Raw genomic sequence first — 24,518 nt, 5'->3', positions numbered from 1 at the left:
CCTGGAACTCACTCTATAGACCAGGCTGGCCTCCCTGCCCCTGCCTCCCGCCACCACCACCAGGCATAGCATACAACTCTTAAGAGATCCATCTGCCTTTGTCTCTTGAATGCTGGGATTTCAACTGGTGGTTTTTAAATTAAACACAGGTTTTCAAGAAAGTCTAAATGGAAGGTAAACATTTATTACCAGAGAAGAGAAGACACACACAGAAATTCTGGACTCTTTCTCTTCATGCACTAGTTTTGTAGTGAAGTCCAAATACCAAGAAGGAAGACATTTACAAAGATAGATTTTTCTAACATGGCCCTGTACTGTATGGTGGACTTCTTGTCATAGAAATCATATACTGCAAACTAAGTATATTCTTATAGTTTACAAGAAGCTTAGAGCAACTATGTATTAAACAGAGAAGACTTTTTAGTGCAAAATATTATAAAAGTGATACAACTGTGTGCCTCGTAAGTGTTTAATTAATTGACTTGAACAAGGAAATGAAAAAACAAAACAGAAAATGGTGAAGACAAGCCTAGCTTTAAGATTTTTTGTACTCAATTCGTTCTACTTTCACGTCATCTCCAATGAGCTGATAGACGTAAGTGACCACCGTGGAAGCCTGGATGTCCATCAGCACAAACGACGGGGTAATGTTTCTGGAAGAAAAATAAACAGTGTCAGTGTTTCGTACTGAAGCAATAGCTCTGCAAATTTTAATTCAAGGTACTGAACTCAAGGAGAACTCTGATTGTCACCTGCATACTGAGAAGAACAACAGTAGCTGGGTGGTGGTGGCGCACTCGGGAGGCAGAGGCAGGTGGAGCTCTGTATGTTTGAAGCCTGCCTGTCTACAAAGTAAGTTCTAGGGCAGCCAAGGCTATTATACAGGGAAACCCTGTCTCAAAAAAAAAAAAAAAACAAAAACAAAAGCCAGGCGGTGGTGGCGCACACCTTTAATCCCAGCACTCGGGAGGCAGAGCCAGGCGGATCTCTGTGAGTTCGAGGCCAGCCTGGGCTACCAAGTGAGTTCCAGGAAAGGCGCAAAGCTACACAGAGAAACCCTGTCTCGAAAAACAAAACAAAACCAAAAAAAAAAAAAAAAGAATCATGAAAAGGTATTGCTGACATAAAGATTTACCTATTTATTGTGTGTTTTTTTTAAACAGGGTCTCACTATATAGCCCAGGCTGGCTTTGAACTCACAGAGGTCTGCCTGCCTCTGCCTCCAAAGAGCTGGGATTAAAGGTGTGCACCACCACACATGCACTTATTTAAATGTTTATTTCTCTTTATGAGACATCACACATGCAATCACTACCTTTTCCAAACCTAAACATGCTAAGTTGTGGTACTTACGTTTCCAAGGCATTATACGCTCCAGTGGCAGAACCTGGGTTAATGTAGAACTTATTTTCATGTTCAAATGCTTCAAATTTGTGTGTATGTCCTGAGATAAGAATGTCCACATCAAACTGCCTCTGCAGCAGGGCTAAACTAGCCATGTCTCCCCATGGAATAACTTGGTGTCCATGGATCAGACCGATCTTGAACTGCCCCACAGTCACAACCTTCTGTTCTGGATAATTGAGATTCTAATATAAAAAAGAGACATAAAGAAAATACACATTTCAGATAGACTGAAACTGACTCCATTTGCTTAAATAGTCAACCTCATATAGCTATCTTCAGACAGCACCCTACAACAAATACATTTATAAAAAGTTTCTCCTCAGCCTGTAATACTGCAATGGTTCTTAAAACCCATTCAGGGGCCAGAGATGGCTCAGAGGTTAAGAGCACTGGCTGGTCTTCCAGAGGTCCTGAGTTCAATTCCTAGCACCCCCATGGTGGCTCACAACCATCTGTAATGAGATCTGTCGCTCTCTTCTGACATGCAGGCATAACACTGTGTATATAATAGAACTTAAGAAAAACAAAAACAAAAAACCAATTCAGCTAACGTAAACTAGAAGCTGCCAAACAACCACTTTATTGAGTTAATTTCTATAGAATATGGGTTCTTTAGGGCATGCTGTAAAGAATAATTATTCGTGGGCTGGTGAGATAGCCCAGCAGGTACAGGTGCTTGCCCCCACCCTGGATTCTATCCCTGGATCCACATGGTAAGGAAGGAACTGACTTCACAAGCTGGTTGTCCTTTGACCTCCACACAAGGACTATGGCACACGTGCATACATGCACACACAAATACTGTAGTAAAAGATTTAGAAAGAGAATAATTATTTCCAAACTTGTGATTTTTCACAACCTAAGGCACACAACCTATAAGCTAGGATTTATTTAAATATATCCCAGGCTTTAATAGTTATGATACCCATTTTATGGATGAGGAAACTAAGGCACAAAGCTGAAGTAACTTGCCCAAGGTTACAAGCCAAATAAGTTGGCTGAGGTGAGATCCAAACCCTGTTACATGGCTCTAAAGTTTGTGCACTTAGCAAGCTAGAAATGAAACTTAGCCTTGCTAATTAAACTGCCTTTAACACAAACAGAGAAGTCTTACATTTTTCAATACACTAGACCTATACACTAGTCAACAAGTAGGCTATTCTTTCATCTCCCCAGTCTTTCATCACCATGCCACCTTCACAGTCTACCCCAAATCTTTTTAAATCTGCTAAATACGAACACTGTATGTTCATTTTGTTTGGTATAAAGGAACTCTTTGTGGTTTTTGAGTTTTTTTGGTTTTTTTTTGGGGGGGGGGGAAGTTTCCAAGATAGGGTTTCTCTGTGTAGCCTTGGTGTCCTGGAACTCTGTAGACCAGGCTGGCCTTGAACTCAGAGATCCACCTGCCTCTGTCTCCCGAGTGCTGGGATTAAAGGCGTGCGCTGCCACCACTGCCCGGCAGTGTCTGAGATTTTTAAATTAATTTTTATTGTGTGTGTGTGTGTGTGTGTGTGTGTGTGTCTGTCTGTCTGTCAGTGCATGAGTGCATGTGTGCCACTGTACACGTGTCAGTCAAAAGACAACTTGGAGTCGGTTCTTTCCTTCAACCACGTGGGTCCTGGGAATGAAACCAGGTCATCAGCCTTAGTGGCAAGCATCTTTACCCAGAGCCACCTTAATGGCCCTAAACCCTTTGAAAGCACCAACCAAGTTATAATATTTGAAAAGCTTAAGATTCCTAGAATCAGGCTGGAGAGATGGCTCAGAGGTTAAGAGCACTGGCTGTTCTTCCAGAGGTCCTGAGTTCAATTCCCAGCACCCACATGGTGGCTCACAACCATCTGTAATGAGATCTGGTGCCCTCTTCTGGCCTGCAGGAATACATGTAAGCAGAACACTGTGTACATAATAAATAAATCTTAAAAAAAAAAAAAAAAAAAAAAAAAAAAAAGGAAAAAAAAAAGATTCCTAGCAGCACAAAGTAATTTCTTCATATTGGAATCATGTTTATTACTGTGAATTGTTCAATTCCGATATATTTATTGAGGGTCAGAAGAAAAGTAACTTTCAAGAATCACACTATTTGCCGGGCGGTGGTGGCACAAGCCTTTAATCCCAGCACTCGGGAGGCAGAGCCAGGGGGATCCCTGTGAGTTCGAAGCCAGCCTGGTCTACAGAGCGAGTTCCAGGAAAGGTGCAAAGCTACACAGAGAAACCCTGTCTCGAAAAACCAAAAAACTATTTTCTTTTTGGTTTTTTGAGACAGGGTTTCACTGTGTAGTCCTGGCTGTCCTGGAACTCACTCTGTAGACCAGGCTGGCCTCGAACTCACAGAGATCTGGCTATCTCTGCCTCCCAAGTGCTCGGCCCAAAGATGTGTGCTACCACTACCCTTCATAATCTTAATTTTATTCCCTCTTCTGACAGGGTCCCGGAATTCACCTTGTATCTTCAGGCCACGCATATAAGGTATGTAGGAATGAAACAGAAAGGAATTTGCTGTTTAGACCTGGCTCTTATCCCTCACCTCTCTCTCTTTACATATATGCAAGTGTCCCCGAACCTGAGAATGCCTAAGTCCAGAATGCTTCTGGCTGCAGACTAATGGATACTTCACCTGTAATTTTATACTTGGGTGACAAATAGTTGTGATGGTGAGGATTGAACCCAGGCATCGTGGACACTTAGACAAGAGTTCGGCCACCAAACATTTTCTAGGCCCTGGGGTGACCTTCAAAGGAGGCGGGATGGCAGTGGAACACTGAGTCTAAAGGACACAGTTCATGCAAAGCAGTGAGAAAGGGGCACAGAGGGGAGAGAAAGGACATGGCACCTCATCGAAGTCTCCTCTTACGATGTGGACGTCACCAGCCAGAGTCTTGAGATAGTCATAACTCTCCTTGGTGCAAAGGTTTCCAGTGCAGAGAATGTGCTGGATTTTCCCTGGCACCAGGAGCTTTTTGAACTTAGCCGGCAGGCTGTTGCAGCGGTGTGGGATGTGCAGATCTCCTAAGACCAACACCAACTTTCAGGGGTCGGAGTGAAACAAACACAGCAGCGTTAGACACCATGGCAAACAACACGGTCCCCCCATTACCCTTTAAACCTGCCAGCGATTCCAAGAACCCAACAGAGCAGAAGTTACTGACACCTTTCCTATCCTGGGTCAACAAACACGTGGTACCATACCTGTTCTAAGCTAATCTTATCTGGGACATCCAAAGTTGTGCCATTTTATTTACCAATAGAAATAGAATAAAATCAAGTTTTCTACAACGTTTCACTAGCCAAGTGTGAGAGCACACACCTGCAATCCCAGCACTAGGGGGGCAGAGGAAAGAGACCACGGCAAGTTCAAGGCCTGCCTAGTCTACAGAGTGAGTTCTAGGTCAGCCAGTCACACAGGGAGATACTGTCTCAGAAAAAGTAAAAAGTAAAAGATTGAGTTAGAAACCTATAAACTATACTGAATAAATGAAAACTGCAAACTGAACAATATACTGCTGGAATCTATAGCATCTAATAGTTTTGAAGAATGGCACAGTAATCCTTTCTGCAACTGTAATATAAAACCTATTTAACTGCAAAAACACTGTTAAAGTTGAAATTACAGAAATGAAATAATATGGCCCTAGAGAGATGGGTTAGATAGTAAGAGCACTGACAGTTGTTGCTGAGGTCCCAGGTTCAATTCCCAGCACCCACAAGGCAGCTCAGAACCATCTCATTCCAGGTCTAGTGGATCTGATGCCCTCTTCTGACCTTCTCAGGTACTGCACTGGCTGGTGTGATTAGATACATGCAGGCAAAACAGTTTTGGGGTTTTTTTTGTTTTTTGTTTTTAATTGAATGATAGGGCTGGGCCGTGGTGGTGCATGACTTTAATCCTAGCACTTAGGAGGCAGAGGCAAGTGGGTCTCCATGAGTTGAAGACAACCTTGTCTACAAAATGAGTTTCAGGCCAGCCAAAGATAATACAGTGAGACCTCATCTTAAAAAGGAGAAAGAAGAAAAGTGGGGAGAGAGGGAGGGAGGAGAGAGATGGGGGAAAGAGGGGGGGGGAGAGAATGAGAATATATAAGGTGTAGTAGTTCATGCTTGTAAATTCCAGCATTCAGGAGGCTGACACAGGAGGACTGCTAGTTCAAGGCCAACCTGGGCTACATGGCAAGTTCCAGTTCTAGGCCAGCCAATGCTGCAAAGTGAAACTATCACAAAAAAATATACATACATACATATATATGTATGTATATAAATATAAAAATGAAATAGTAGGGGAGAAGTTAATTTTATAGTTTGTGCTAAGAACTCTTTGGAGAACATTAGCCAAAATTAACTGATTTTGTTACTTCAAACTCTTAGCAGTATGTTACAGGGCACAAAGGCCTATGCTTTGGAGTCTCCAGATGCATGTGTGCATCTGTTTATAAGTTCTGCTGTCTTCACTTTCTTTCACTAGACCCTCCCTCCCCCACGCTGTCATATTACCTGGATAAAACTGCTTCTTCCACCCTCTCTCTCAGTATAGTCTGTAACGTTAAAAACTAACCCTTTCACAATCATTTCTGTGCACTAGAGAAGTAAAATAAAAACCCAGATAACTGAGTGATGACTTCAGCAGGAGGTAGTTTAGAGTTGCCACAAAGTCTCAGATGACAAAAATAAAATCTGCTCTGAATATCAAAGAATTAAAAAGCCAAGCCTAAGACAGGCATGGCGGCTCACTCCTTTAATTCAAGCACCAAGGAGGAGGAGGCAGGCAAATGTCTGTGTGTTCAGGGCCAGCCTGGTCTACATAGAAAGTTCTAGACCAGCCAAAGCTACACAGTGAAATCCTGTCCAAAAAGGGGTAGGGGCAATTCTATGTAATTTTAAATTGAAAAATTTCAAGATTGAACCAAGTATTGTTTAAAAGTTCATTTAAAGATAACACATGCTCCCCCAAGAGCAACAGAAGAGATTTTCCATGTTGAATAGTATAGGCACACCTTACAGGATCTTCCTCATACAGATGTTCCATTCATCAATGCACGTACTCTAACTGCTTTGCAAGGCATGACTATCCCTGAATAGTATCAAAGAAAGCATTACATGTTTAGTCTGATAAAACAAATACTTTTGCCACCACAATGTTAAAATTAATTTTAAATTGTTAATTTGGCAGCTGGAGAGTGGTTCAGTGGTTAAGACCTGGGTTCAATTCCCAGCACCCACATGGTGACTCACAACTGGCTGTAACTCCAGTTCCAAGGGATCTGACACCCTCTTCTGGCCTTGGAGGGTACCAGGCACACGGGTGCACAGACAGACATGCAGACAAAACACATCCACATAAAGTCACTAAATTTTTAAAAAATTAATTAAAATCCAAAATAAAAAAAACCCAAAATGTATGAAATAAGAATGATTACTAAAACAAGCGTGATTCATCTGGCAACAAAAATCAAAATGACTGTAAAGAAAAGAAACTTATCAGGACACAGAATGGCTGAGGTAACAGGTGCTCACAAAATGAGCACACTTTGGGGAAACCTTTGGAAGCTAAAACGACTACAAAGTATCCACCCTCAATCAATAGACAAGTACCTTGACATAGAACAATCTTCATTTTAGAGGGGGATCCCTTCAGATTTGGATTGATGAACAGAGTTACTGTGGGATGCTGAAAAACATTTTCTATATTAAAAGGAAGAACTCTGAACTCCTAAGAGGGTCTATGTCTAAAACAGGCTGAAAATCTCTGGGACTGAAAATGAACTGTTCAGTCAGAAAGTACCAAAAAGAACATCAGTGAGACACAGTACTGTATCATGACTGAAGACACCCATTCTAGGAGGTGCCATCAATATTAATATGTGAAAACTGTCGCTGGACAAATGGCCACACAGGAACTATCAAGGACTCAGGGTAGGACAGAACCCTTTGGTTTTCTGCTGGTGACCAAGTTATGAGAAATCCATGACAGACGTCACAGTGCCCCTGCCTAAATTCCACGGTGACAAACCAGGTTAGACACACAGGACAGGCAGCAAAGGGTCTGGAAATGGCAGTCTTGTTACAACCCAAACACAGCATGGGGATCGGGTCACTTCCTATTTGAGAGATCAGTTATCAGCCACCCAACCACCATTGTTAGTAGGAGCGGAGAAAAGAAACTTACTCTGTGCCCAGCCTTAGTGGAATGAAGAAGTTGATTGCAGACAGGGGAATGAAAAAAAAAAAAAAAAAAGGGTGAAACATGACCAGTGTTAAAAGAAAGCAACAAAAGTTAAATAAAAGAAAAAAAACATCAAATATGCAAAATTTGTTAATGATTTCTGAATGTTATGGAAGAAAATGTTAAAAATCAGCTGTGCTGAAAATAATTTCAAAAGAACGACTCACTTTACTTTTAAACATAGCACAAACACCCACACACAGCAAATTCGCCTTGCCAATGTCATTTTTTAATCTGGCTTTCCAAATTGACTCCTGTCCCTTTATTCCTCCTTCCGTTTACTCTTTGTAAGATCAGATATTTATGATTTGAAGAATTCATCGGGAATAGCTTAAAGTTATCCTTTCCTAGTTCCTCGGATCTTGTCGCTGGTTTTATTTTATTTTATTTTTTTATGTTTGAGGTTCATGTAGTGAAAAACCATGCTCCATGGGGAAGTTATTATTTGCTATAAAAGACATTACTAACACGAGTACATAATCTAGTGATGAAAATGTCAAGGAAAGATCAAGACAATAAAAACCAACACACGCTGAATGTGCTGGCACAACACTCCCTTGCTGCCAGCACTCAGGAGACAGAGGCAGGCAGATCTCTGTGAATTTCAGGCCAGCTAGGGGCTACATCCTAATAGCCTGACTTAGGCTTCAAGAGATGGCTCAGCAGTTAAAAAGCACTTGCTGATCTTGCAAAGGACCGGGATTTGGTTCCCAGGATCCACATGGCATCTCACAATTGCCTGTAACTCCAGTTCTGGGGATCCCAAGCCCTCTGGCTTCCAATGGCACCTGTACTTGGGTGGTGCACATAAACTCATGCAGACACACACATACACAAAAAAATAAAAAGAAATGAATTTTTAAAAGAAACGTGATGAACAGCAGGGCAGCGACTCTTAAACATGTGTTCACTTCTCAAAACGACTTCAGAAACATGGATCATGACAGCTAATTCCTCTCCCCTGGAAGTGTTTCCAAATTGCCATAAATTAACTAGTCTACTTTAAACTGGAGTCTGTTTAGAAGCAAAAAATCCGGTGACTTTAAGCATACATCTTGGGAAGGCTTATAAACCAACCACCTTTTCAAAGGTCGTTTGAACAAGAATAATCTCTGTAAAAAACGCAACGCGTGCCCATCAGCCAGAGAGGCGCCTTCGCTTCATCAGCACAAACAGCAAAGCTCAACAGAAACCCTCTCCAAACTTTAGAGAGCAAAGGACACCTTAAAAAGTCTGATGACTGGGTCGTGTCTGCTCCCCAGATTCCATACAGCAAGGTCGTAGGGGCAGCAATCTATGGGGTTGGGGTTGGGGGGGGGGTGCAAAAAGGCCTGATGCACACTGGGGAGGCTAAAGCTCTCCAAACAACACGCGCATCTTCTCCGACTTCAAACGATCCCCACGAGTTCGCTCTGAGGGGTCGCAGCAGCCACAGGAGACAAGCAGTCCCCTTCCGGGTCCCGGCCCGGAGCGGCCGGGGCAGCGGCTACTTCTCTCGTTCTGCACCGAGGCCGGCTGTCCCCCAGCTAAGCCCTGGAGAAGCGGGAGGGAGACGTCCGGCCACACTGCCGGCCCGAGGCCTCTCCCCCGCGTCACGGCCACAGCGAGCCGATCTCGTGACAGGACGAGCGGCCCGGGTCCTCCCTGCACGCCCTCTGGCCGCTGGGGGCGAGGGGCGACGCCAGGCCGGGCCGCACCCTCGGCCAGCCGCGATCCTCCCCTCCCTCCGCGGCCTTCCAGGCCCGCGCCGCGGCCGCGCCCCGCCCCAGCCTCCCGGATCGTCCTCGGCCCCGACGCCGCAGCCTCCTTGGCCCGACCCGGGTCGCCGCTGCCGCCGCCGCCGCCGCCAGCGGAGTGCTCACCATCCTGTCACCGGGCTTCGTTCAGTCACCACGAACGCCGCCGCCCTCTTCCCCGGGGCTGCTCAGTGGGCCCGCCCACTCCTCCCGCCACCAATAAGGCGCGGAGTTGGCCAGAGACTGTGCTACGGGGGCCCGTAAGGGCCGCTCCCCGTCAGAAAGCGAAACCGCGCTGGGAGGAAGTCACCGCAGGTGGGGCGCCAGGTCGGGGCCGCGGCCGTCGCGGGAAGGGCGGGTAACATCCGGGGAACCTGCGGCGGGCGCGCTTCCGTCCGCCATGCCGGCGCTCCCGGTCGCCATGCTGAAGTGCGAGATGACGGGCGGTCAGGTGAAAGGTGGAGCGGCCGTTCTTGCTTTGCTGCGTAGGAGAGGGGGGAGCCTGACGTCTGGGGAGTGTCCCCCATCGTCTTCTCACGCTTCCTCGGCCACGCTTCGCCGGGACTGAGGACGCAGAGCCCGGGCCCCTCCGCCCCTCACGAGCGCCCTGCTGGGCTTCCCTTCCAATAGCGTGACAGTCCCTTTTTCTTTGGTTATGCCTAGAAATGTGGGGGCCGTGAAATGAACTGTGGCATTTTGGACCTTAAGCTAGGGTTGAGGAGGGCGAATGTGGGGAGAAGTTGAGAGGCAAGTTAGCGCTTGACCAGCAAAAGTATTTTTGAGCGCAGGGAAAACAACCCGATCTCTGTGCGAGATCCTGCCGGAGAAATTTTAGTTGTTGTTGTTTTAAATATAGGATCTAGATCAAGCTACTGTGTCACTTTGAATCTCAGTTTCCGCAATTGGAAAATGAGACTCATCTTAACACCTTCCCCGGGCGGTGGTGGCACACGCCCTTAATCCCAGCACTCGGGAGGCAGAGCGGATCTCTGTGAGTTCGAGGCCAGCCTGGTCTACAGAATGAGATCCAGGACAAGCACCAAAACTACACAAAGAAACCCTGTCTCGAAAAACCCCTCAAAAAAGAAAGAAAGAAATACATAAATTGAACTCAGTAATTAGAAGGACGATGTGGGGAACTATATTGTACATAGCCTTATAGAAGGGAATGACTGGGCTCGAGACAGGGTTCGTGGGTAGACAGACAGCTTGCCTGGCATGTATAAGACCCTGGGTTCCATCCCCCTGCAGAGGGTGGGAGAACCCAAAAGGAAAATGAATGAAAGCATTAGCATGGAAGTGGGCTTGCAGGGGAAATAATTTCGTTGAATTTTATATCACTGCAGATTTATTGAATTCTTACTATATACATAAAGGGTACTATAAGGTTTTACCAAAGGTAAATTAATCTATAAAATACCATATAGATCAGCTGACTAATTTAACTCTCAGGTGTATCCTGAGCTTTGTTCCACCCTAAACCTAAAAGTCCAATGCCATCACTTAATGGGAAATTGTTAAGACATAGTCAGAAAAAGGGGATTTCAAACCACTCAGCGGCATCACATACATTTGGCCGCTTTATGCTGAATTCCTCTCATGGTGATGAACCTTGCTAGGACTTGACACAGCATCAAAGTTGAGATCATTATGGTCTAACCTGATCATACTGGAGGCCAACATGCTGAATGTTGTTACGGTCTATATAGCCCACGAGTCAAAGGGAGTGGTAACCAGTTACTTTCCAGCTTTTTGCCCAAGATCAAGCTCACAGTGAATGGTAGAGCCACGCTGAAGCAGGTGGCATAGAATAGGCCTTAAAGTTTGGGTAGGATGGTTGCCCACAATTTCCAGATAACTAGAACTTTGGTTGATGAGTAGTTTCTTCAATACCAAAAGCCCCTATTTCCATCTCTGGGAATCTTACCCACAGGGTGGTAACAAAGAGCTCAACTGTAGAACCCACTGAAGAGTTTGACCGACATGATCAGTTGATCCCACTGTCCTTTCCTGTTTTTCGTTCGAGTCCTGTGTGTGCGGAAGTAGTCCTGCAATTTATCCTTACTGCTAGAAAGAATATAAACAGCACCTTTCTTTTCCTCCGTAGTGTTTGGGAAAGCAATACAGACCTTATCACGAGTGAGTGATGACCTGTGGCTAGACCCATCTGAGAAAGGTGTAAGTAAGTCCAGTTAAAAAAGCGAGGTGTACCGGGCGGTGGAGGCGCACGCCTTTAATCCCAGCACTCGGGAGGCAGAGGCAGGAGGATCTCTGTGAGTTCGAGGCCAGCCTGGTCTACAAAGTGAGATCCAGGAAAGGCGCAAAACTACAGAGAAACCCTGTCTCGGAAAACCAAAAAAAAAAAAAAAAAAAAAAAAAGCGAGGTGTGGTGGCGCAGGCCTGTAATCCCAGCACCAGGGAGGCGGAGCTCAGCCAGCTACACAGGGAATTTGAGACCAGTTTGCACTACGAGAACCTGTCTTACAAGCCAAAATAAATTCAGAAAGTGATGGATCATACATTAAAGCAGGAGAACAGGTTTGAAAGAGCCAAGTCCAGGGACACAGGTGGTGGGCACAGTCCCAAGCGCTTGAAAATCCAGAACCTGACAGTTCCAGGCACGCATTCCCAGGATGGCTGAACCGAGTGGTAGCTTCTCCCCTTAAACAAGGTATGAGATAGTCCGTCCATCAGGGCTCTTTCCTATCCCATTCTTACCCTTTCATGCATTAACATTATGGTCACTTTACAGTTTCGGTTTAGGATTATAGAGTTTATAAATTTGTATTCAGTATGGATACACACATAGGTGCCCATGTGTAAGTTCAATGCACTTGGTTTCATCTAAATATATTTGTGGCATCGTATTCATAATAGGATTAATTCAGGATAGAAGTTGGATTTCTCTGAAATAACTAACATTTTTTTTTCCAGCTTGCTCTGAGATCTGTGAATTCCTCTCATTCAACATATGGCTGTGTCCTGTTCTCGTCTTTGTTTTTTCAACATTATCAATGGTCACCCTCCGCCATGATGAGTGATAATGACATACCCATGAATTTAAACTGCAAATTGGCAATAAAGGTAAAAACAGTTGGTTTTCTCTTATATGGGAGAAATACTCGTTTTTGTAGGACATAATAGCTGTACTGTATGTAATTATTCCAGTGCCATCTGTGAATACACAGACTTTTCATCTGTTGCGTTTTAAAAAGTTAATGGGACAGCCATACTAAGTATGAGTTTAATATGTACCATGTATTTGTGTTGCAGTCAATTCTGCCAATCTTTAGGTGTCTGAATTATCTTGAAAGAAGTGTAGAGAAGTGCAGAATAGTCGCCAGAACGGATAAATGCAGAGTCGTCTTTCAGTTCTTCTGCAGGCATGGTAGGTGCCCCCGGAAGCTGTGTGCTTCGTAGCATTTTTATGCATTCAGTATGCAGACTTACTGTGAGGTGAGGTAGGGACAAGTATGGAGTGTGACAGCGGTGCCACCTGTCTCTGCTGTACTGTAAGGTGGCTGCCGCTCTTCCTTAGTACTTCACGACACAAGGTAGTCTGCCTGCAAACCAAAGGAGATTTAAAAAAATGTCCAACTGGGGAGATGGGCCAGTCAGCCTTACAAACACATGAGTCTGAATTTGATCCCCAGAACCTGTGTTAAAAAAAAAAAATCTAGCCAGGCGGTGGTGGCGCACGCCTTTAATCCCAGCACTCGGGAGGCAGAGCCAGGCGGATCTCTGTGAGTTCGAGGCCAGCCTGGGCTACCAAGTGAGTTCCAGGAAAGGCACAAAGCTACACAGAGAAACCCTGTCTCGGAAAAACAAAACAAAAAAAAAAAAAAAAAAATCTAGCTGGGTGTTGGTGGTGCACACCTTTAATCCCAGCACTCGGGAGGCAGAGCCAGGCGGATCTCTGAGTTCGAGGCCAGCCTGGTCTACAGAGCAAGTTCCAGGACAACCAGGGCTACACAGGGAAATTCTTGTCTCAAAAACAAAACAAACAACAAAAGTCTAGGTATGATGACACATGCTTGTAGTTGTGATGCTGCAGAGGCAGAAACAAGCAGACTCCTGGGGCTCGCTGTCCAGGCAGCCTAGCCTGCTTGGTGAGCCTCAGACCAGTGAGAGGGGAAAAGGTGAACAGGCCCTGAGGATTGATACCTGAGATCTAGTCTTACACACACACACACACACACACACACACACACACACACACACACACACACACACACGTGCGCGCGCATGACACAGGACCCCTACACAAATGTCCGATTGAGTCTACATTGGTTTTTCCAGCTGGATGTGATGGCACACATTTCTGAACTTAGGACTGAAGTGGCTGACGCAGTGGGATGAGTTAGAGGCCTGTGTAGCTATATAGCTAGTTTCAGGTTCCCTGTTTTAGTGAGATCTTGTCTCAGAAAAATGAATTCAGAGCTGTAACATTGGCCCAAATCTTCTTTGTTCAGGAATGGTCTTACAGAAGGTGATAAGACTTAGAATCCCATTGCTTTTTTAAAAAAAATTTATTTACTTGTATTTTATGTACAACACTGTTTTTCTGCATGTATGTCTGTGTGAAGGTGTTGGATCCTCTGAAACAGGAGTTATAGGCAGTTGTGAGCTGCCAGGTGGGTGCTGGGAATTGAACCCAGGTCCTCTGGAAGAGTATCAAGTGCTCTTAACTGCTGAACCATCTCTCCAGCCCCTAGAATCCCGTTTTTTAATTTTGACTTATACTCATCTTAATTATATATATATATATATATTTTTTTTTTTAAAGATTTATGTATTTATTATGTATACAGTGTTCTGCCTGCATGTATGCCTGCGCACCAGAAGAGGGCGCCAGATCTCATTACAGATGGTTGTGAGCCACCATGTGGTTGCTGGGAATTGAACTCAGGACCTCTGGAAGAGCAGTCAGTGCTCTTAACCGCTGAGCCATCTCTCCAGCCCTTAATAATATATTTTTATTTCAGTGTGTTTTTATAACCCTTAAATTTTCTCTATAAATATGAATGGTGTAACATTATTTCCCCTTCTTTGAATCTAAATCCATGTAATAGCACATCATGTAAAGAGAGAACTTCAAAGGGCAGCAGGGCTGAGTGTCACAGAATGCAGCTGTGGATTCCGAACCACTGCTTGGTAGCCCTGTGGAAGAACATAAGCTCCCAGAGCCTCCCCTTTCTGCCGTGCATACTGGGGGCGGCTTTGCCCTCATGCCACAGGCTGCTGTGAGGAGAAAGTCAGGTCCCACAGGGACAGGCACAGAGCCTGATACAGAGTGAATGCTCATCAACCATGACTATTAGTGCGTTCTCCTCCTCCTTCCCTTCCAGGTGAGTTTCCGAGAACCAGCTGTTCAGTATCTGCAGTGTCTCAAATCTGGCTCTTTTAGAGCTACTCCCAGGAAATATTTGCATACTGGGCTTAGTGGTGTGAGCCTATAATCCCAGTACTTGAGGAAGTTAGAGGCAGGGGATCAGAAGTCCAAGGTCATTCTTAGCTACATAGCATGTTCCTGGCCAGCCTGGAATACCTGAATCTCTGCTTAAAACACAAGCAAAAGATAAAAGAAGAAATATTTGTGATTGATTCAGTTAAGATAGTTTTTTATAGGGTGGTTCTATTATATAGGATGCTTTAAGATACAAAGAACAGAAGTGGGGGAAATCAGCCAGTTCCGCTCAGTAACATTGGCTCAGGTGAAAGTTTGAAGTTATGCTGTAGCCATGGTTCAGTCCAGGCTGCCCCAGCTGCTGCTGCTGCTGGTTCTCATGCCTCCTCTTCCTCCCTTGTCTCCCTCTTTTCCTTCTTCCTCTTCCCTCCTCCTCCCTCTTCTCCTCACCTTCTTCTTTGTCTTCTTCCTCATCCTCCTTCCTTTCCTTCCTTCCTTCTCCTCCTCTTCATCTTTTTCTCTCTGCCTCCACAGAGTTCAGCACCACCACAACAAAACTTGTAACAGTGACTTCCTCCAGCAGCAGGGACAGATGCTTCTTCCACACCAGGAGCTTTCTAAACCTTTGCCTTGTACATCTCTTGACAAAAATGCATGACTTTGCTATGATCTAGACCAACCTGGACTCCACCTGGTAGCCAGGGGCTAGTGTTGTCATCCACTTGGCCAACTGCCATATCTGAGCCACATTCTGCTGGACAGGTTTAGCCAGAGTCCTGGAGCTGGCAGGGAGGGAGGACTCAGAGGAAGGGCCCTGGGGCATGGATGATGCTCCAGTCTCGGGCTAGTTCTATCTAAAGCGGCCATGATTTGCAGATTATGCAACTTCATGCCAATCAGCTGGGTAGAGACATTGTTCGAGTTCAGTTGAGAAAGTCACTGAGAAGACAGTCAGTTAGCTGCTGGAGATACAGATTGAAACTTGGGGGTGGGGTTAAAAGTTAGTGAATGCAGTTTAGCTCAGTTAGTGGAAAACAATTGCCCAGACATGAGCTGCCGCACAGGACTAGTCCCCTTCACTCTAATCATAAACAGCCTCCAGGCTGGGATTGCCAGACTTGTGCTAAGAGAGAAAAAAAAGACTGTTCCTCCTAAAGATTCAGCTCACCTGTTATTGCTTCTCCCAACCTTCTCTTGTCCTTTTGCACTGGCCACAGAGTTGCTCAGCACGAGTTCTTCAGAGTGTCCCTGAAGAACTCGCTCTTCACATAAGTTCTGTGCCAGCTCAAGAGACAGGCCTACACAGAAAGGGGCTTCCGAAGGGAAGGGCTCAGTGGGTCCAGAGAAAACGAAGCCCTGACTCAGGCACACGCATTCGTGAAAGTGGAGGCTGGAGTCTTGTAGGGTTTTGTTGCAAGGTAGCCTGCAGGTCTGCTAATGACTTCAACTTGGTTAGAAAGCCCTGACTAACCCACCACCTTGGAAAGCGCAGGCTCACAATAAAGCAGCTGTGCAGTAACGCTGGTTCCTCAAGTCAACTGTTTGAGCGTCTCAGAGCCACCGAGAGAAGTGCTGAACTGCACAGAGGTGATTTCTGTGTCTTTTTGTCTTCCTCTTCTTCTTTTTCCTCCTCCTCCTCCTCTTTTTTTTTTTTTTTTTTTGAGACAGGGTTTCTCTGTGCAGCCCTAGCTGTCCTGGAACTCACTCTGTAGACCTGGCTGGCCTTGAACTCAGAGATCCACCTGTCTCTGCCTCCCCAGTGCTGGGATTAAAGCCGTGCACCACCACACCGGCTCATATCGGTGATTTCTAAAGCACACCTCCTGACAACGGCAGCAGCTGCTTCCATGGAGGGTTCCTTCCTGGTTCCCACCATGTACACCTCAGCATACGTGACACAGAACTATTTCTACGGCAGGGGAGATTTGTCAACTTTGGAGCTTAGTGTTTTCCCAAAATAGCAGCCCCAGTGCTTTCTTTAAAATGAGTCAGATGAGGCCGGGCTTGGTGGTCTGTCTTTAATGCCAGCTCTTGGGAGGCAGAGGCATTAGAGCTCTGTGAGTCAAAAATCTCTAGGCAGTGAGCTCTGGAGGTCAGCCTAGTCTACATAGTGAACCCCAGTTCCAGGCCAGTCAGGGCTCACACTGCTGAGTGTAGTGGTGGGACAGTGGAACACACATGGGTAAACCTAGCTCTCAAGAGGCTGAAGCCGAAGGATCTTCAGTTTGAGGCCAGCCTGGCCTCTGAATGAGTACCAGGAAAGCCAAGGCTACACATCAAAATCCTGTCCCACACACAAAAAGAGCCAGATGGTGAGTATATCATTCCAGAGTTCAAAACTCTGAAATATCTTCTCATTTTAGCCAGAGAAAAGCCAGTGACCTTGAAATGGCCTATACTGTTGTCCGGGGACCAAGAGCGCTGGAATGTTTCCTAGGATGAGTGTTCAGCTCCGCACAGCCTTTGTTTTACAACTCAAACAAACCAACCCTGTCAGTTTCTTAAGGTCTGAGGGCCCAGCAAGATGGCCTAGCCAGTAAAGGCTCTTGCTGCCAACTCTGATGACCTGAGTTCAGTCCCTGGAACCCATATGGTGGGAGTGAACTGACTCTAAACATTGTCATTTGACCTCCACACATATGCCATGGCACATGAAACCCCCCCAAAACAGACAAAAACAAATATTGAAAAAAACTTAGGGGCTGGATGGTTAAGAGTGGTTAGTGGCATTTGCTGATATTTCGTTAGAGGAGTTCATTTCCCTGTGCCCACATTGGGCAGTACATGCACCTATAACTCCAGCTCCAGGGCATCCAATGCCCTCTTCCAGTCTCCTTGGGCACCTACGTGGACATGCACATACATACAGATAAATAAATAATAAATCTTTTTAAACAAAAAGATCCGAGAGCACAGGTTTTGTTGGATTTGTTCTCTGTTGGTGTTATAGAATTAACTTGCCTTCCCAGTGAGAAGTCATGCCAGGCTTAGAGATTAGTAAAGGAAAAACTTGATAGCAGGTGACTGGTTCTGGCTAATGCACAAAAGGGAACCAACCCCGACCAAAAGTCCCATCAGCTTACGTAGTTTTGTGGCTTCAAGTTACACTTTGCACAATTAAACATGTTTCACAGAGACAAATTCCAAGGTTTAGCTGTTGGAACAAATGGAGAGATTTAGATTTACAGTGTAAAATACTGTGATAGTTATCCTGGAGTATACCAGGGCTGCTTTTCCAGGGAAGTTGTTCACCAAGGTTGTCTGTGGCTGGGAAGAATTATTCTATTTCTGCTAAGAGAACCTGAACTTAATAATGGACCAGGACTTGCTGGCGCCAGGTCCTGACCCAGTGCTGCCCACTTTGAACAGCACCATAGAGGCATGCTCTTTGATATGGGGATGGGCCTAATGGCCAGCTGTGCCCTTTGATAAGGAGATGGGCCTAATGGCCAGCTGTCCTCTTTGATATGGGGATGGTCCTAATGGCCAGAGGCAGTCTTAGTGAACACATCTTGTTCGTTTTGTTTTTCGAGACAGGATTGATCTGTGTAGCCCTGGCTGTCCTGGAACTAACTTTGTAGACCAGGCTGGCCTCGAACTCACAGAGATCCGCCTGCCTCTTTGTTTTTTTTTTTTTTTTAAGATTTATTTATTTATTGTGTATACAGCATGTATGCCTGCAGGCCAGAAGAGGGCACCAGATCTCATTACAGATGGTTGTGAACCACCATGTGGTTGCTGGGAATTGAACTCAGGACCTCTGGAAGAACAGCCAGTGCTCTTAACCTCTGAGCCATCTCTCCAGCTCTTGTTCTTGTTTTTGTTTTTGTTTTTGTTTTTGTTTTTGTTTTGGAGCTGTCCTGGATCTGGCTCTATAGACCAGGCTGGCCTCGAACTCACAGAGATCCGCCTGCCTCTGCCTCCCGAGTGCTGGGATTAAAGGCATGTGCCACCACCGCCCCGCTTGCTTAGTAGATCCTTTATAACCTTAGTTTGCCATCCCAACTTCCCCTGTATTGCTACTTCAAGCTCCTAAAATCATCCCTCTGTGGTTACCTATAAAAGTTGCCAAATTAGCCGGGCGGTGGTGGCGCACGCCTTTAATCCCAGCACTTGGGAGGCAGAGCCAGGCAGATCTCTGTGAGTTCGAGGCCAGCCGGGGCTACCAAGCAAGTTCCAGGAAAGGCGCAAAGCTACACAGAGAAATCCTGCCTCGAAAAACCAAAAAAAAAAAAAAAGTTGCCAAATTATCTGCAGCCCTTCACTTAAGAAATTGGAATCTTGTTCCCCACTTTGAATCTCAGGCTTTTTTTTTTAAATGTATATGGGTGTTTTGCCCACATAGATAACATCCATACATGTATCATATGTATGCAATGCCTGGGGAGGCCAAAAGGGGGCATCAGGCTATCTGCAACTAGAGTTATGAATGGTTGGGTTACAGCCATATGGGTGCAGGAGTTCAACCCTTTCCTCTGGGAGAGCAGCCAATGCTCTAAACCACGGAGCTGTCTCTCCAGCCCCAGCTCACCACAGTCTTACTTTAATACCAACTGTGGTCTGCATAGGTTCCCAGCCCGGACCAGTCAGCTTCAGTGCTGCTTCAGGACGTCTCTACCAACAGGAGAATAAGCCGAGGATAGATTTCTGGAGTAGACCATTTGGCCTTAGCCACCCTTGTTACTCCCACTGAGGCCACAGACAGACAACAAGCCCACCCCAGCTGGTCCTTCATAGCTAAGCTTAGGGTAGACCTCAAGAACCTCTTAGTAAAATCATGAGAAATAACAGGTGTTTACAAGGAACTCAATTTCAGAGTGGTTTGTTAAGCAGCCAAATTACCAAGACCTGATAATACACAAATGTGCATATTTATTAAGTTGTAATTGCTGGGTGCTGTGGTGCACACTTAGCACTGGAAGGCAAAGGCAGGGTTACTAATGTCTGAGGCCGGCCTGGTCTACATAGTGAGTTTCCAGCAGCCAAGGCTACCGTTAAAACTGTCTCAGTCAGTCAGTCTGTCTTTTTGTTAGTCAGCAAAACAAACAAAAACAACAAAGAATCTCACCAAACACATAAGCTGAGAAATGTGTCTGGTTTTATTTATTTATTTATTTTTTTGAGATGAGACCTGACAAGCTCTGGCTGGCCTCGAACTCACAGAGATCCTCCTGCCTCTGCCTTCTGAGTGTTGGGATTAAAGGCGTGTGCCACCATCCCTGGCAGTTTTTAAAGAAATTTTAAACTTTAAAAAAAAATGTGAAAAAAAAATGTGTATGTGTGCGTGAGTGCATACATTTAGTGTGGTCAAACTAAGACCGTCAGATTTGGTGGCAAGCACTTTTGCCAGCTGGCTGAGCCGTCTGTCTGGTTAGATCTTTTCATTTGTACTGCAGTATCATGCTGCCTGCAGGCTCCCTTGTAGAAAGCAGCTGAAAGACACCTGTATCCTCATGGGCTCTGTACTTGTTAGAACACTGTAGTCTCGAGAAGTCACTTAGCCTTACCAACCTGCGGTTTTCTCTTCTGAGCTTGAGTCCCTCACTCCCCAGAAGGGCTGCAGTGAGGTCGAGAGAGAATGCATGTAAAATGTGTCCTAGTGTCTGGCACACAGAGCACCCTAATCTGAAAGTTGGAATCTAAAAGCCCCCCCAAATCTGATTTTCAGATTAGGGATACTCAACTTATAAAGTCTATAGAAATAGTTCAAAAAATCCTTCTAAATCAGAAACACTTTTAAAAAATATTTTTATTTTACATGTATGACTGACTGTATTGTTCACATGTATGTACACTGCATGTCTGTCTATGTGCCACATGTTTGCCTGGTGCCCTCAGAGGCCAGAAGAGGGTGCTAGACACCCTGGAAGCAGAGTTATAAAGTTGTAAGGTATATGAGGGTGCTGGGAACTGAACCCTGGTCCTCAGCAAGAACAAGTGCTCTTAACCATCTTGAGCCATATTTCCAGCCCCTGAAACACTAGGCATTTAGGACAGGAACGCTCAGCCTGCATTGCTATTGCTCCTAAAGTCAAAAGAAATCACAGACCAGATTTAGATGTCTAACTGCCAAAGTTCCTATGAAGTCTAGTCCTGAATAAAATATGCAAAAGGGGAGTTGTAGGCGGGGCGGTGGGGGGGCACACGCCTTTAATCCCAGCACTCGGGAGGCAGAGCCAGGCGGATCTCTGTGAGTTCGAGGCCAGCCTGGTCTACCAAGTGAGTTCCAGGAAAGGCGCAAAGCTACACAGGGAAACCCTGTCTCGAAAAACCAAAAAAAAAGAAAAAAGGGGGGGGGGAGTTGTCGCTCTGTGACCTGTAAGGGGGGGGAGTTGTCGCTCTATGACCTGTAAGGGGGGGGAGTTGTCGCTCTGTGACCTGTAAGGGGGGGGGGGAGTTGTAGCTCTATGACCTGTAAGGGGGGGGAGTTGTTGCTCTATGACCTGTAAGGGGGGGGAGTTGTCGCTCTGTGACCTGTAAGGGGGGGGGAGTTGTATCTCTATGACCTGTAAGGGGGGGAGTTGTCGCTCTATGACCTGTAAGGGGGGGGGAGTTGTATCTCTATGACCTGTAAGGGGGGGGAGTTGTCGCTCTATGACCTGTAAACCAGTCACTGCGTCACACACATTTAAGGAGTTTCTTTTCAGGGGCTAGAGATGTGGCTAAGTTTGCAGAGTGCTTGCCTATCATGCAAGATCCTGGGTTTGATTTCCAGCACATGAGCATGATGGTGCGTGCCTGTGATCCCAGCACTTGGGAAGTAGAGGCAGGAGGATCAGGAGTTGAAGGTTATTCTTGGCTATGACGTTTGAGACCTCTGGGATGGATGAGACCTGGTCTAGTTTGCTCAGAGGATGTGGCATGTTGCTCTTTGTCCACTAGGGGGCAACAACACATTTCATTAAGGCCACATTCCGCTGCAGGTTGTATGCACCTGCCACACAGGAAACATTAATTTTATTGCTTTAATTTAGCTGTGAGAGGCAGGCTTTTAAAGCCTGTTCACTTTGCACTTACAGTTATTAAGAGGTTGCTTTGTTCTCTTTAAGGTATTAAAAGAACGCACAATGTGTATTTCCAAGACAGCCAGCCCTTGAAAATTCTCTTTGAAAAGAGCTTGTGTGCCAATATCCTGATGATTAGACCAAGGTAACGGGTCTCCTGACACCTCTTCCTCTTCTGAACACAGCGTCCTCAGGCAGGGAACAGTTCGCCCCGGAGCTTTTCTGTCCTTTTAAAGATGCTTTTTAAGTCAATACACAAAATGACATTTCATGTTGTGTACATTGTACATTGGTCACACTCACCCCGTTACCCTCTCTTGCCCCCATACCCTCCTAGGACTTTCTCACTAGTTACACTTTCTAAAAGGCTGACCCGTGACTTCGAGCGATCAGTGACATTGTCAGGAAGCTTGAGAAAGACAGGTGACAAGTGCTTAAAGGCAGGAGGTCGGGGCCAGCAGCTCTGGAACCCCCACCCGTGGTTTCACACTTAGAGGCCAGCCAAATAGGGAAATCTATTGTGACAGTTCATACCTATACAGCTTCAGTCTGAGCCTTGGAACACACAGTTTGAGGAACTCTGAACATTCTTATGCAAATCGATTTTCTTCAGTTTTTGCCTAGGTAGAGAGAGAGCCATATTTGTCGGTGAAAGGCTGCTTAGTCATTCAGTTCAGTTGCAGCATTGACTATTAATTAGCATGACTCTGGAGCAAAGTGGATTTTATCTTGCTGCTTTTTTAAATTACAAAAGGAACCTTGTTACTGCCGCACACCCAGTTGTACTGAAGAATGACAAGGACCGTGAGACTTGCTGCTCTGCCACCTTCTGTAGCTCTCTATCAGCAGTCTGCTGACTCTCCCTGGAGCACACATCCTACCCCTTGCCACCCCGTGTGTGAATGCACATGCCGCCTAACCTGTGGCGGTCAGAGGACAGCATGCTGGAGTCAGTTCTCTCCCTCCACCACATGGGTCCTGGATGGAACTCGGGACAGCAGGTTTGGTAAGCGAGGGCCATGACCCAGGACCGCTCAGCTGTCTCTCCGGCCCCAAACTTGCCTTTGAAATGTAAGCTACTGTGAGGATCTTTCCCTATCAGTTCACGTCATTATTTTGAGTAATGCTCTTTTTTTTTTTTTCATTACGTGTCTGAGCTATAATTTCCTACTCATTACCTTACAGGGGTACATTTAGGTTGCTTCCTGATTTTTGCTGTCAGAAACACTGCTGAATCGTATCTGTTCTGAAAACAGAATAGTATCCATTATCTATTGCTGTGGAACAAATTTTTCCCAAATGTAGAGCCTTCACGGGTTTACAGAGTCAGGGTTTATTACTCTGTTAAAATAGCTGGGTCTTGGCCGGGCGGTGGTGGCGCACGCCTTTAATCCCAGCACTCGGGAGGCAGAGGCAGGCGGATCTCTGCGAGTTCGAGGCCAGCCTGGGCTACCAAGTGAGTCTCAGGAAAGGCACAAAGCTACAGAGAAACCCTGTCTCGGAAAACCAAAAAAAAAAATAAATAAATAAATAAATAAATAAATAGCTGGGTCTTATCTGGGTAGCCTTGGGTCAAGGTCTCTCCTGAGTTGGAAGACAGACACCACTGGGCAACAGTGAGTGTCATCTGAAGGTTCACCCTGAGGGAGGGAGGCACTCTCGAACTCTGGTAGGGCTGCTGGAAGCTCAGGAAGACCCATTCCCAAACATGCACGTTCCTGCCTGAGTCCTCACAAATGCCAGGTGATGAGAGAGGGAGCTCCAAGACCAAAGCCTCAGGCCTTGCACACTCATACCAGAACCGCCACCTCACAGCTCCTGCGATTCTCTCTCTGAAATGAGTCTAGGTCCAGTCACACTCAAGAGAGGGGAGCAAGGGCCAAGTCCAGGGAAGTGGGGGTCGCTAGGGCCCTGGTACAGGCTGCCCCTCAGAGTCCTGGAAATGGAGTCAGTGGGTCAGAGGCTGATGCACACTTTGAATTCCCATGTGTTCTGACAGCTCAGTTGTCGTCTGAGGAGTTTATATCACTTCTCATTCTCACCAGAAGTGCAGGGGTTCTAGATAGAGGAAATAATAAATCTCTGCAAACTTGGACAGCCTCAGAGGTAACATTGTTGCCTTTTCGTTGTTAATAGTGAGTCTGAGAATTCTATGTTTATTAGCAGTTTGGGTTTTTTTTTTTTTTTTTTTTTTTTTTTTAGACTTTTAAGACAAGGTCTCACACCTGAAGTGAGCCTTGAACTTGAAAGTCCTCCTGCCTCTGCTCCCACGTGCCTGGAGTCTGAGCACGGACTGGACTCCAGGCACACACAACCATGCCTGGCATTTCTCCTCCCTTTCACTTGCACATCCGTTTCACCATCGTTTTGATATCAACTTATTTGGTATCTTGTGGTCTGGGGTATAACCCAGGGACAGAACTCTTGCCTAACACCTACAGATCTCTGGGTTTGACCCCCATAAACACAAAAGAAAGAAATTATTTGGTGTTCCAGCACATGGGAAGCTGGGGCAGAAGAATTGAGCTCAAGTCCAGCCTGGGCTACACAGCAAGACTTGGGCTCAGAACACATTTATTTGGCGTTTGTCTAACACCCCCTTTAAACAAGGGAGAAGTCACCAAATGAACATGATCGCTGTTGCTGGCACTGTGGCATCAAGATACACTGCTAATTATGTCTAGCATCAGGCTAACAACTAAGCCTGCATAAACTATAAGAATGTCATTTTTATCTAACAGCACTTC

The 24,518-nt window shown here is 45.7% G+C and overlaps 2 protein-coding genes across 12 annotated transcripts in view; one reads left to right on the top strand and one right to left on the bottom strand.

The window, feature by feature from the left end:
• Positions 1-164: 164 nt before the first annotated feature.
• Vps29 (VPS29 retromer complex component) lies at positions 165-9,601 on the bottom strand. The gene is made up of 4 exons (XM_052755323.1): positions 9,487-9,601; positions 4,241-4,432; positions 1,354-1,589; positions 165-653 (listed from the first exon to the last, which is right to left on the bottom strand). Exons 1-4 carry the CDS (start codon positions 9,487-9,489, stop codon positions 536-538), a joined length of 549 nt encoding a protein of 182 aa, XP_052611283.1. The 5' UTR covers positions 9,490-9,601; the 3' UTR covers positions 165-535.
• Positions 9,562-24,518, top strand: part of Rad9b (RAD9 checkpoint clamp component B) — a 30,805-nt gene continuing 15,848 nt past the window's right edge. Inside the window, exons 1-6 of one of the 11 annotated variants that reach the window (XM_052755308.1) lie at positions 9,567-9,675; positions 11,468-11,565; positions 11,745-12,031; positions 12,295-12,444; positions 12,634-12,748; positions 21,817-21,916. In XM_052755308.1, the coding sequence (XP_052611268.1) occupies positions 12,391-12,444; positions 12,634-12,748; positions 21,817-21,916 (269 nt within the window). In that variant the 5' untranslated portion in view covers positions 9,567-9,675; positions 11,468-11,565; positions 11,745-12,031; positions 12,295-12,390. The other 10 variants (XM_052755309.1, XM_052755307.1, XM_052755314.1 and 7 more) reach the window with 10 other exon arrangements.

This window comes from Peromyscus californicus, unplaced genomic scaffold (genome assembly GCF_007827085.1).
Source record: "Peromyscus californicus insignis strain IS unplaced genomic scaffold, ASM782708v3 Scaffold_2__1_contigs__length_46816999, whole genome shotgun sequence".
In the NCBI taxonomy this organism is placed as follows: Eukaryota; Metazoa; Chordata; class Mammalia; order Rodentia; family Cricetidae; genus Peromyscus; species Peromyscus californicus.
The sequence above is the reverse complement of the archived record's forward strand: the minus strand, read 5'-3'. Positions and strand labels throughout refer to the sequence as shown.